Genomic DNA, 14,549 nt, shown 5'->3' with positions numbered 1-14,549 from the left:
TTTTTTATTCATAATAGGTGTGTTGCTGTAGCTACTGTCCCATTAATAATCAGTGTTGGGCACGTTACTTTGAAAAAGTAATTAGTTATAGTTACTCGTTACTTCTCCATAGTTAATCCACTATAAAAGTAATTAGTTACCAGTAAAAGTAACTTTCGCGTTACTTTTTATTATTCGCCCGTCAAAAAAAGGAAATCAATTATGCATTTACTATTATTATTAGAAAAATAACAAATGAAATTAAACAAACCAAGCCACACTCAAAAGAAATATGTATATATAAAACAAAATAATAGACAAAAACAACAATTTAATGCCCATTAAAATGGTATTAATATAAGAGCTTCACCAAAAGGGAATAGAGCTTAGATCGGGCCCAAAAATCCGACCCGACCCAGCCCGAGCCCAACAGCGCTTATAAATAAATTAAACACAAAAATGAGGATATTCTATCAGTAATTTCAGTTCGTTTTAGTTAGTTTTATAAACACAAAATACAGTTTGAGATTATGTTATGTTTTTTCCTTTTAATTACCGTTTTTATTAGATTCAGTTAACACAAATGTTTTTTCACTTTCAGTTTTCGCTATTTTGTTTGCTTTAGTGAACAATAATAATTGGTTACTTAGCAACATTGTGATTATCAGACCAGAGCTTTATATAAAATAAAAATAGGAGCCTGATTTCGGGTCGGTCCTCAGGTCAGGTGGGATTCGGGCAGAGAATCTAAGCTCTAAAATAGAAAGCAGCAGCACCACAAAAACCGGAGCAGCTAAAAAGAGCTTAACGTCCTTAATTCGGAACTTGGCCTGTCCACGGCAATCACTGAATTGATTAGAGCAGCAAATCGTCACAATTGTGCCTCACTTCACCACGCCAAACCACAGGCACAGCGGCCAGAAGCTCAAGTTCACCGGACAGAGGAGGGGTTAACCAGGGCAAAGCCAGTAAAAAAAAAGCGGCTAAAGTAACGTGCAGTAACGGGGTGTTGGAAATGGTAACGGCGTTATAGTTACAGTCAGAGTAATTAGTTAGATTACTCCTTACTGAAAAAAAGTAATGGCGTTAGTAACGCCGTTAGTTTTAACGCCGTTACTCCCAACACTGTTAATAATCCCATACTACAGAGCAGCTCAGCATTCCTCTGAAGAACCCTTATATTCAGATCTCTCTCTCTTGCTCAGCCTCTGTCAGTCTCTGTCTCTCTGTATTCTGGTTCTGGTTCTATCCAGTTTGTCTGTGGATACTGGACTGGGCTAATAACCATCATTTTACATTCATAATTCTCCCTACCCAGTCTTCTTCTTTGTCTTTGTCATTTTCACCCTCTCAGTGTCATTCTCTTCAGTTTAAGGGCATATTATTAGCCTTTTTTTCTCCATGTGTAAAGTACAAGATGAAAGCTCGGCTAAAAAAAGTAAAAAAAAAAGCTAAAAAAAAAAAAAAAACGAAGCTAGGCTGCTGTGGGTGCTAGGCTAAAAGCTAACTGTAATTAGCCAGCTACATTCTCTTCAGCTAAATAACTGCACACCATCTACACCAACCCCAGTCACATACATATATATATATATGTACTTAACAACCAATAAATGCACTTTATGGTGTCTTTTAAAACATAAGCTAATATTTTATAATGAAGATATATTAAACATGTACAGTGCTAAATATTATGCTTGCAGTAGTGTGATATAAAGCTGTAATAAATAAGTCCTGCAAACTTTGGGCATCCAAAAGTCCAAAAACGAAAAAACTATATTTAGCAAAAAAAACAAAAAAATAAAAATATTCATAAATAATAGAAAATTGCACCAAAAAATTAATAAAGCTGGGTACGTACAGTATGTTTGTATGCAGAGGAGATTGTATTATACCATCTGTTTCTAGCTATCCTTGAATTTGGCCAATAGAGAGTCTAATCTCTCAATATATGTATGTATTTTTGTGATTTTTGCGAAGAATTTCTTGTGAATCTCATCAACTTCTTTGAGCCTTATTTCCAAAGCCCAACAGTGCACCTGTTTTTCCCCAGTTTGTTTACACTGCTGGCATGTTTTTTGGTTATTCAGGTGTTTGCGAATTGCTGCAAGATGGTGCTCATCTGTTTGTACTTTTCTCAAGGTGCTTTTTCAGTTTTAAATCAGTAACTGTGGTCAGGTAGTGTGGTCTGCCGTACTGCTGTTGTTTTTTTTGGACGAGATTCTCTCAGCAGAAATGCTGATTTGGTTCTGGTCGTGAGGCTGTGAAGGGTTGGGTGGCACAGTTGTGTGTGAATGAGGGTTTATTGAGTGTTTATGTGTTTATTATATGCCACAGCAGGTCTAGCTGAAGGAGGCAACTAGTGGTTTGGCTTAACTCATGGTATTCAATAGGGGTATAAAACCCATAAGCTTTAGCTATAGTGCAGTGGAACAGTGGGATGAGTTGAGGAGTTGAGGATAAGGTAAAGTGATGGTGATGCAACTTTCTGACCACCTCACTAATGCTTCTGTGGACTTGCAGAGATTATTGTAGACTATGGACTGTAGAGTTGCTTCAACAAAAGCAGGATAATTAAGCAATAATAACACTTACTTTTTCTCTGATTCTTTGTGCTTTTTTATATTTGTTTTTTTTTTTATTTTTACCACCCTCTCAGATACAGAAAATATCACCATTTTCAGGCCAATTCTACACTTTAAGAACAAGTTGCATTGACCTGACTTTGAATCTATGCCTGAACAGCTTTTGGCAACATCCCCGGTTGCTGAGTATAATAAGTTGAATAAATTGGCCCAAGCCACTTGGGCCAACACCCCGGTTGACAAGTGTACTATGACAATCAGCATGAGCAGCACAGCAGTGCCAATATAACATGTTATAGCACAAACCTCTAGTGTATTATTGTGATTGTACCACAGTTCCATTATCGCTGTTTATTGAAAGATTTTGAGTTAAAGAGCACAAGAACATACAATATGTTTAGATAAAAACCCTCTCTGCAAGTTAAAATAGTTCCATTGCTGCTCTGTTTGTAGCTGCCCTGTTTGGCTTGTAAGCGCTGCATTGTTGCTAGGTTATCTGTATGCGGAGGATTAATACATGGAGAGCTTCGGTTACAGTGCATTACCGGCTGATAACGGCACTCATAGAATGCCTCTCAGCCAATCACATTGCAGGGTCGGACCTAACTGACCTAACTAGGGGCAGGTGTCCTTATACTTTTGTTCGTATTTTGGCTTGACAGCAGTTTGTATCTTTAACATAACAATGAAATGATTTTAGAATAGAATAAAATAGAAGAGAATATCTTTATTTGTTATTATACCAAGTATAACGAAATTAAGGTACAATCCTCTCTGGTGTCACAAACAATACAATTTGGAAAAAAACTATGATTAAACTAAAATAAATTACCAAGAATCTAAAAATAGAATTACAAACATTTGGAAAATAACCTATAAAAGATTCACATAAAGAAGAAACAGCAAAAACAAACAAGATGCAAAATAGTGACAAATTGCCCAGATTTTCCTAATTCCTAATTCCTAATTTCCCAATATCTTGCACAAGTAGGCCCTTGAGAACAAAGTAGGCCCTAGGACAAAGCCCTGAGGAACACCTTACCTAACTACTCAGATCTTCTTGAATATTCTTTAAGTCTGTTTTAGCGAGATATCATGGTGTACTATGTCAAGCACAGGGCAGTTTGATGTTTCACCATTGTTCTCTTCAACTTTCACTTTGTTTTCTTAAACCTAACAGAAGTTCAGCCTGTTTGTGCATGCAGACCTGAAGCACATTGGCCTTTTATATCTCTCTCAGCGGACCTCGGCAGTTTTTTTTAAAGCATATACTCTTACACTCTGAACAAGTGTGTGTTCTGTGGTCAAGGTAGCTGTTGCTAATTGTGATTCCCCTTGCAGTGCTGCTTTTGACCCCCAGGCTCCGATCCTGTGGTAATTAAAGTGAACAGCACCTATAACACACCATGAAATAAAGGCCCAACACCACGAGCTTCATCTGCAGCCAAGTGTAGAGATCCAGACCAAGGAATTCAGCTCACCTTTAGAGTACTTCATACATTTTTCTTGCTTTGTTCTATTCAATATTTTATTTCTTTTTTCCCTGCAACTGTTCTGTCTTCTGTTTCTGAACCATCTTTTACTTTTTTCTCTGATGCTTTTTTATATTTGGTTCTGTTTTTTGTATTTTATCATCTCTGTTTTTTACCACTCTCTCAGATAGAGAACATTTCACAATTTTCAGGCCAATTTTGTCCACTTTAAGTACAAGTTGCATCGACCTGACTTTGAATCTAGGCCTGAACAGCTTTTGCCAACATCCCCGGTTACTGCGTATAATATGACAATTGGCCCAAGCTACTTGTGCCAGCTCCCCGGTTGCCAAGTATACTGTGACAATCGGCACAAGCCACATGTGCCAACACCCCTGTTTGCTGATTGTAATATAGGAATCTGCTTGAGCTGCATGTGCTAACACCCAATTATTGAGTCAGTTATGGGAATCGGCCCAAGCCGCATGTGCCAACACCCTGGTTGCCAAGTATAATATAGGAATCTGCTTGAGCTGCATGTGGCAACCCCCGATTGTTTTGTCAGTTATGGGAATCAGCCTAAGCCGCATGTGCCAACACCCTGGTTGCCGAGTATAATATAGGAATCGGCCCGAGCCACATGAAGCCACACTTCCAAGTGTAATACAATATTTCATATTAAATGTTGTATAATGTAATATAAAAATAATAATAATTGGCCAAAGGTCTGGTTGCTAAGTACAAGTCACTTTCATTTTCAGCCCAATTGGCCCAAGCCACTTGTGCCAGCTCCCCAGTTGCCAAGTATAATATGACAATTGGCCCAAGCTACTTGTGCCAGCTCCCAGGTTGCCAAGTATACTGTGACAATCAGCACGAACCTGTGCCAACACCCCTGTTTACTGAGTATAATATTGGAATCTGCTTGAGCCACATGTGCTAACCCCCGATTATTGAGTATACTATGAAAATCGGCCCAAGCAGCATGTGCCAACACCCTGGTTGCCAAGTATAATATTGGAATCTGCCCGAGCCACATGAAGCCACACTTCCATTTGCAGAGTGTAATACAATATTTTATAATTTTATAAGGTAATATAAAATAATCATAATTGGCCAAATCTCCGGTTGCTAAGTACAAGTCACTTTCATTTTCAGCCCAATTGGCCCAAGCCACTTGTGCCAGCTCTCCGATTGCCAAGTATACTATGACAGTCAGCACAAGCCACATGTGCCAACACCCTGGTTGCTGAGTATAATATAGGAATGTACTTGAGCCACATGTGCTTACCCCCGGTTGCTGAGTATAATAAGACAAACAATTGGCATAAGCCACTTGTGCCAGCTCCCTAATTGTCATAGTATACTTGGCAGTTGGGGAGCTGGCACAAGCCACATATTTCAACACCCTGTTTGCCGAGTATAATATAGGAATCAGCCCGAGCTACATGAAGCAACACTCCCATTTGCAGAATATAATACAATATTTCATAATAAATGTTGTACAATATAATATAAAATACTAATAATTTGCCAAATCTCTGGTTCCTGAGTACAAACCACGTGCCACCCAATTTTGCATGGCTAGCATACATCAGCTGAGCTCAAGCTGATTCTTTATACTATATGGTCTTTCTTCCCTTCTCCTCTTTGTTTTTCTTTTCTCTGAAGTACCTCTGCAGCCTCAGTCAAAAGCCTAGGGATGTGTGTATTTTGACCATCTTTCCATCTCTAACCCTGGGTCAACCTTTACCTCCCCTTATTGCAGTGTCTACTCATCTCACAAATAACATACTTCCGCCACTGACCACCTCTCAATAAACCTCAAGTGCGAGCCAGAAGTCGAGGCTAGTTATTGTGGAATCACTGCAATCTGTCGGAGATGGGGGCCACAGGCCGGCCCCAGAAGGCAAACAGAAGAGCTTGTGTAGATAACGGACACCGCTGCGGCGCTCAAAATGCCTCTAGATCTCAAGCTAAAACAATACATGTGCTTGAAGAACATCTATTCCCTGCCTTTCTGCTCTCACATCTATACTTTACACCCAGCTTATCAGCTCTGTACCATCTCCCAGCCTGATATCATTATCTCCCCCTCTCTCTCCTCCACATTTACTGAATTACCATGCAAACAATAAGCACTTTTTCCCTCTTCGCCAGATACTGTAGCATTTCTTCACTCTCTCTCTCTCTCGCCAGGATTTGTCGGCTTTTGTGGCATTCGTATCATTTGAAGATGCTAATCACGTCACTGGAAGTATTAAGGGCACGTGGAGAATGTGAGACTGAATTTACATGAAAATGAATCATTGTTCTCTATGGAAATTTCCCCCACAATTAAAAAACATGCCTGAGCTTTTTATTAATGAGATGTATTAAAGGTCTTTTCCCAAACAGCAGAGGGGAGCTGGAACCACCTGTTTTAGCTAGATAAGCCCCCTATTACCTATGTAAATCTAACTTTAGTTCTGCCCTGCTGTTCCAGCCCTTTAGGCGCTCCCACAATGGACCTGAGCACTGTCACCCTGAATAACAATGAGGATTTTCCCCAAAGCGTGCCGTTAAAATAGTGAGAAAAGCTGCTTTTTAAAAACATCACTTTTTTCTTTTTAGTTTTCTTTCTGCTGGTGAAATGCATTTTTCTTGCTAATGCAATAATTGATCCTAAAGGGGCCACATAATATAGTTATTTTATTTAAGTTGTGCTTTGATGTATAAATAAAAGTCATTTAAAGTGTAAAAACTTTGAATGTTGGATGAGTTGTGAATGAGCTAAATCAGATTTGTCGGATGTAAGTCCGGACTACACAAACATATGTGCGTGGGTTGCTGTGGTATCCAGGTCGCTGTCAGAATCTAACTTTATCTAGCCCACTTATAGCGCACTAATAAGTTTTCGTTGCATTGACACAAAAAAACAATTTAAGTACCCAAATAATCCAGATTGTGACACATCTATACAAATCTTTCTCCATGGTGTGGATCTGATTTGCAAGTTTTATGTGCTTTCTGGCTGTTCACACTATCAAAAATTAATCTGGAGACAATCTAGAGTTTCTAAAAATAGGATTGGAGCTCCACCATACTTAAGAACATAGTTTCACTTCTTCACAGCTCAATACCGGGGCTACCCACACCAGAATAGGCCGCCCCGGTCGGTCCCAGCTGGACCACGTTGGACTGATTAACCAACCAGTCAGCTGGGGCTGGTGTACAAACACAGTTCTTTTCAACCCGCTTGTATTTTGTCAGTTTATCTCTACAGGGACTTTACAAGTGGGGTTTCAACAACCATTTTTACATACAGTTCATATGGGTGCTAAATGTTTAACTGAAAAATGAGATACTAATATTATAATAAATACAAGCACATAGAATTAATACAGTACATTCTTTTTAATACTTTTTTACATATGCTGTAAGTATCTCCAAACATCTCAACACCTGCTGTTGCTTAGCCATGCTTCCTTATGTTAAATCATCCATCTGCTGAAGTAATTTATCTGATCCATGCATTGGCTGGTGGTGTTGAGATGAAATCTGGAGCCAGGGATTATTTTATATACACTGTCTGGCTACATAGATTGTGGTAAATAATGTGCTTAATGATCTAAAACCGTTTCCCAGCACTGTGTGCATGAATACCTTAACAATTACATGAAATATATAAATGTATCCTGTATATTTACTCCATATTCTTATAATAAAACATAATGAATACCAGAGCAGTGTTTGCAGTGTTTGAATACTGGTGCCTTATACTCGAGCACGTACCCAGCAGTGACTACATATCAGAGGTTTACTCAATCAGTCTGCAGGTCTGCTTTAGACTGGCACACCCTGTAATTGATCATCTAAAAGCAGTGCTGCACACTGATGCTGTTAAAGACACCTGCATTAGCGCTCCATTAGCATGTCAGCAACCTTCCTCAGTGAACTCACGCTAGTCAGCTCTTTAATAAGGCCACCGCGGCGTGTTAGCTCCAGGCTACAGACGCCACATGCGGAGGTGACAGACAAGACCAATAATAAAGTCTAGAAACAAAACAGGAGAACGCCGGTGACAGAGCTACTAATTAGAGACAATTATGGAAAAATTTAAGTGAGGGAGAGAAAGTGTGAAAGAAAGAGGGAAGGAGTGAAAGAAAGAACTGGTAAAGGAATAAATAATAATAATGAAGGGTGAGTTTATTTCACAACCTTTTTAATGCAGTAAGTGAAAAAACATTCTGACCCATTATGAGTAATTATTGTGAATGAATTGTTTTGAGTGCTTTTTTAACATTGGACTAAAAAGAAACCCTTATATTAAGTTGATATTAGCAGGTTTTCTCTAAGAATGTTGCAAAAAAATGTTGCTAAATAAAAAAATATATTGTATACCAAATTTTACAAACTATAAGGTGCACTTAAAGTTCTTACATTTTCCCTAAAATCGATGGTGCACCTTTTATCTGAGTTCTACCAGTCAGGTACTAACAAGCAATAAAGCCACTCTGCTGAGGTACAGGGTTATAAATGAGTTTCACTGAAGTTTCTCCAGCACTAAGGCTGGAGCAGTATTAGCATTAGCCACTAACCACACTAAGCGCTAGCTCTTTCGCCGCACAGAGGTTAGTACTGTATATCGGACTATAGTCCGCGTGTTTTCCATGTTAAAACAAGCTATGTGTGATGAAACACTAGCTGACAGCACCCTGGCTTACCGGAACACTCAGGGTTCCTCAGTGTAGCGCCATCAGGTGGCATTTACTATATTCACTGCTAGCCATGCTGTTGAAAATATTGAAAATCTGTATGTAAAGGGAAGCGCTTTACTCACCCAAATAAATGTTTTTTTTTTTTTTTTCAGGAAATAAATCTGTGTAGATTAACATTCAGTGCTCGTTTGACTTTAAAAGAAAATTTGTTTTTTTTTATTACATTTTCTTTTTAAGAATTACAGTTTTTGATGCTTCCGAATTAGAAAGGAAACATGGAGACTCCCTTGTTCCTTACTATTGTCTCTTAAATTGTGCCTTTTAATCTGGTGCACCCTATGTATGAAAATAGACCAGAAAGTAGGTGTTAACTGATAGTGGGCCTCATAAAATGGTTCGCCTTTTAATCTGTAAAATATGGTACTTTACAAATGGGCAAATCGGTTAAAGTGTTTACATTTGTTGATCAGCTTGGTAGGTTTGTGTTGGAGTTTGAAGGTTTAGCTGGCCTACAAGCATAAATAAGGATATTTGGTACCACTTTAAAATAAGGCTTCTTTATAAAGGCTTCATAAATAATTTACAAAAGATCTTATTAATGGTTATTAATTAGGTTATAAATGAGAAATACGCAGTTACTTTTCATGGTACCACTTTAAAATAAGACTCTTTTATAAAGGCTTTATAACTAGTTTACAAAGGAGTTTATTAATGGTTAATAATTAGGTTATGAACCATTAATACGCAGTTACTCCTTAAATCTTACTAGATGCTTATCTTACTTTATCCTTTCCATCAGTCACTGTCAATATTTTTATTCATTTAACTACAATTGGCATATTTAATGGCTAAATTGACTTTCTGTATTATTTTATTAGGTATGGTACTGTTGTTCTTTTTATGCATGTGTTGTAAGTTAAGCTTATTAATGTTTCTAAAGTACTTAATTTATACCTAATACCTAATTCATACTTAATACCTTAATTTATGACCATTAATGAACTCTTTAATAAACTATTTATAAACTCTTTATAAAGGAGCCTTATTTTAAAGTGGTACCGGATATGTTTACACTTGAATAAATGAGTCCGATTACAAACTTCTTAAGTCGTTTCAGACCAGAGAAACAAACTACAGCTAAAACCAGGAATGTTGCTTTTTACCACCAAGACTGAAGTAATAAAACCTGTTGTTTGATGTTTGGTTGCAGGATACAGGACCTGAATGATCTGGGTGAACTCTCCCCACACTGGGATAACCTGAGGAGGGACGTCATCGCCCGCTACAGTCAGCTCATTAAAATCTACCAGGAGACACTGGCTGAGCTGGAGAAACTCACCGGTAAGGTTTCTGATTCACACATACACACACACACACACACACACACACACTGTAGGTTCAATCATTTTCCTATTTTCCTAAAACAACTAAATGTACAGTCTGTACATTTCTAAATTAAGATATTAAGATTGGAATAAATACAAATAACCTTTATACATAAAGTAGTTATTTTACGTCAGCTGATATTACCACATAGCAGCAAATCACCTTTTCTATTAAAACCATGCTGATATTATAACTTTACTTCTATTTAAGCCCACTCTCTCTTTCTTAATTATCAGACATTTTCTTTTTTATCCCATGATTTCAAGCATATTCTTAGGGAATTCTTAGTAAATATATATATATATATATATATATATATATATATATATATATATATATATATATATATATATATATATATATATATAATACATCTAGATTAAATTATACATGTTACTTGTACATGTTGCTCCAAGAAGTACAGCAAACTAAGGCACTGCTACTATAAGCCGAGTTTCACCGACATGAATCCTGCATCATGCTGCTTGCCATCAGCAACTGGAGTCAGAGAGCCCAATTGCCAATGCTCTGTAAGTGGCAGTAATGTAATGCATAAGTGCCAGTAATGCTGCATCAGCGACACTTCAAAAAAGAGGTGGAGTCTGACTTCACATGTATCAGAGGAGACGTAAATTATTAAGTAAGTTATTTTTTTAAAAATAACACATTTCAGCAGATATAGCATGATTTGAAAGATTTGATTATCAGTTGCAGTATAATGGAAAAAACAATGCCACTGGTGTTACCTTACCTTTTTTTGGTACACACAGTCTTAAATAAATGCAAAAAAAATGAACAAATACTATGTTGTATGTGTCATACAGCCACTAAGTTTAATGTTAGAAAAATAAATAAATAAAATATATTTGGCCGTTCTAAAGGTTGACGTTTCTATAGAATGCTCCATGTTCCCTCTCTTTTACTGAAAATCTTCACACATAAACATTTTCACTGTAACTCCTTTTGATCTCAACGCTCGTTTTGCACTTTTCTTTGTGTCCTCTGTCGTGTTTCTGTGTAGAAGTGTTGGGAGTTTGCTGTGTGGCCTTGGTTCTCTACAGAAAGACATTTTGTTCAAGTATTCATCAGAAAACTGCAGCTAACCATCACTCCACTCTCTGTTAATTGTGGCATTGAATGGGAAGACATGCACTAAATTAGCGTGCGTGCACACACACACACATACAGAGGACACACACACACACCAGGCTGGAGGCGTTACTATGGGAAAATTGAAACTGGTTTGATATGGTGTTTCGCTCGGGTTCAATTGCTCATCAATTATTGCCTCGTTCAGCAGAACAATTACGTCTCAATTAGACGCTGTTCTGAATGGGTTTGGTACAGAAACATATGGACGGGTTGTTTTGGTCCATATTCACTGATTCTCCACCTGATTGGTTCCCTTCTCTCTGCCTCGTGTGGTGTATAGTGGCTGCTCTTAAATATGTGGTGGCAGCGTCGCATAGCAACCAAGTTTAGACCGGGCAGAGAAGACGAGCGGGCGATACGGGTGAATCACAAGAGTACACGTGTTTGTTCTTTGGTATCCTGCAGATTCTACTGATTACATTAAGTGTAATTTAATAGTTTGTACTTGTGTCAAAATCTCATAATAAATGTACCAATAGAAATTAATTGGATTGTTTGTTATGCTGACTTTCACTGACTTTTTTTGCTTGTTACGTAAACTTACAAAAGTAACTTTAGTTTTATTGTTGTTTTAATGCTGGTTAATTACTATTAATTTGCCAATAAGGAATTATTGCTAATTAATATGAATTTGACCTACAAGCACTTTCTGTGTACAGTTTGATCTAAACTAGTACAAACAGTATAAAATATTTTGCATATATTGTGTATTATGTTTTGCATTCTGTTTGCCATTTTAGGTTTGCTATCTTAAGATAATGATATGATTGACTAATAATGAGATAGTATCTCAAAAGAATGACATAGCAAAATAATAACATTCACAATAATGAAAGTGTATCCTAAAATAATGACTTACCCTGCGTTCACACTAGTTCAAATGCGTTTGTCACTTGTGGCTGTGCACATGTATCATGGTTCAGCTTCCGACAAGAAAAAAGACACAAAAAAAATTGTATTGCTTCAACAGCCCTGAAAAAAAGAAAATATTTATTAAATGTGTGTTTCTATTAAATGTATATTCGATAACTAAATTAAGATCACTAAAATGCTTAAAATAAACAGATTTTAATAAGACATGTCACCATCCAGTCATTTTTAGTCCCGCTTAAAATAGATACAAATATATACAAAAATATACAAAATATATACATTTTGGAGGGAAAATAGGGTATAAATATGATGAATCGCGTGGCCACTTAGCATCTCAAAGTAATGAGAGAATACGTCAAAATATTTTTTAGCATTTTATTTTGAGACAGTATCCCCGAATAAGTCAATACCTTAATAACTATAAATCTCAAAAAAATAATGACTATGCATCTCAAAATAAGATATTTAAAATTAACGACTTAGTAGGTCAAAATAATGAGACGTACTAAGTCTCAAAATGAGATAATGCCTCCAAAAATGATGATAGTTTCTCAATGTAATAACCCCCCCCCCCCCCACACACACACACACACAGTGTAGGAGCTGCATGATATTTGACTTTTACGGTAATGCACCATCCCACACTTTTCCTTTTCCATCTCCACACACGCTCAGCAGATGTATGCTCGATCGAAAATGACAAATATCAGGCAGAGTTATTGAATTAACTCTCTGTGCTCTGGGATTAATGTGATGGTCTCCAGTGCTCTCCCACTCTCTCTCTCTCTCTCTCTCTCTCCCTCTCTCTCTCTGTACAGCGGAGGAAAAGAAAAGATGGGAATGAAATGTCAGAGTGCTGTGCAGGCTTTCTGCTCCTGCCCCAAATCTAAAATAGTCATTGATGTTCTTGCCCTTCTAATCAGTCGTGGCGGCCAAAAAGCTGATCGCCCCGATCGATCTGTGGCTCGGTTCGGGCTGGATGATCTGGGGCCTGTTGTTTTGCTGGATGAGTGATGCGGGCGGCCGCGGCCGGGCCGGGCTCGGGCTTCTGTGTTATAGTTCCTGACAGCTCTCGGAGCAGAGCCCGGCTCTAATCTCGTTTTGCTGTCAATCAGAGAGGCTTTAGCCCTCCTCCGACTCGCCTCTCAGACTCACACTCCTCACACTCCTCACACTCGTGCTGCAGTAGAAGCCTACAACTGTAGGCTATTCATTGCTGACCCTTCTTAATGTTTTTAGAAATTAGAAATAATCAGGTGGCCTGGCTCAGTCCGAATGTGTGTTCAGTGTTAGGAAACTGTGCTGAACATTCTGTAGAACCTGGAAACTTCATTTAACCAACCAGTTTCACATTAAACTGGACCACCGCTGATATCCTTCACCTGCCCTTTGCCACACTACTGTTCAGTAGTGTGGAATCAATTTGTGTAAAAAAAAATAAAAGGAAGCATATTTGATGGTGGATAAATGTATTTTACACTTTAATACACTCATTATGCACAATTTCACACCTTTCCAGGAAATTAACCTTAAAATATGAGATGCTAGATGAGCCCAGAATGCTAAACTGACACTAAACTGAAACTAACATTAAAATTAGTAACACCATCCATAACGTTGGATATACAGTGTATGACTGTATGACAAGTTTTGGAAACCTTTTCAACACAATTTTACAACAAACAACATTACATAAACTACATTTTAAAAAGGTACCATGTATGACCCTTTAAAAAGCAAAAAAATATATAAAAAAATCATGTAATCCTTAACAGGTAATGTCCTAACAAAAATAAAATATTAAATAAAATAAAATATTCTACTCTCTATCACTAACGTCGGATGAAAATCACCCGAACGCATGCCTCTTGAGAACAAAACATAGATAGGAGGAAAGAATCAACCATAACATTAATGACATCAATGATCATCACCCTGAAGCTCCCCAAAGTCCCATGCAGCTCATACGGCAGCAACACAACGAAAATCACATGAACAAAACTGTATGGGTGAAAATCACCCGGCGTTAGTGTTCTAGGGTTAATTGCCTAAGAAGCAGGTAGAACATCTTCAGCTAATGTCTTTAATAACATTAAGAACTACCAATGTCCAGAAAATAATTGTTTAAAAAGGCATGATCAAATATCAAGTGTAGTGACAGTACTTGATATAGTGACTATAGTGAGTAATGTAGTGGAACATAATAATGTCACACAGCACAATGTAATGCAACATGCCATGCTGTAACATAATGTAACATTCCACTTTATAATGCAACATAATGCAATGTAACATAGCATGAATGATGTCACATATATATAATATATATATATAATATAGCATAACATAAGGTAACATAATGCTATGTAAAATAACATACTCTAATGTTACAGAACTTAACATAA

At 37.4% G+C, this 14,549-nt stretch overlaps 1 protein-coding gene across 9 annotated transcripts in view; it reads left to right on the top strand.

Moving 5' to 3' along the window:
- inpp4b (inositol polyphosphate-4-phosphatase type II B) overlaps window positions 1-14,549 on the top strand; it is a 446,954-nt gene that overhangs the window by 310,082 nt on the left and 122,323 nt on the right. For all 9 annotated transcript variants that reach the window (XM_049481670.1, XM_049481669.1, XM_049481668.1 and 6 more), the window contains one exon: window positions 9,944-10,074. In XM_049481670.1, coding sequence (XP_049337627.1) covers window positions 9,944-10,074 — 131 coding nt within the window. The remainder of the gene's footprint in view (window positions 1-9,943; window positions 10,075-14,549) is intronic.

The sequence above is a fragment of the Astyanax mexicanus genome, chromosome 7 (genome assembly GCF_023375975.1).
Source record: "Astyanax mexicanus isolate ESR-SI-001 chromosome 7, AstMex3_surface, whole genome shotgun sequence".
In the NCBI taxonomy this organism is placed as follows: Eukaryota; Metazoa; Chordata; class Actinopteri; order Characiformes; family Acestrorhamphidae; genus Astyanax; species Astyanax mexicanus.
The sequence above is the reverse complement of the archived record's forward strand: the minus strand, read 5'-3'. Positions and strand labels throughout refer to the sequence as shown.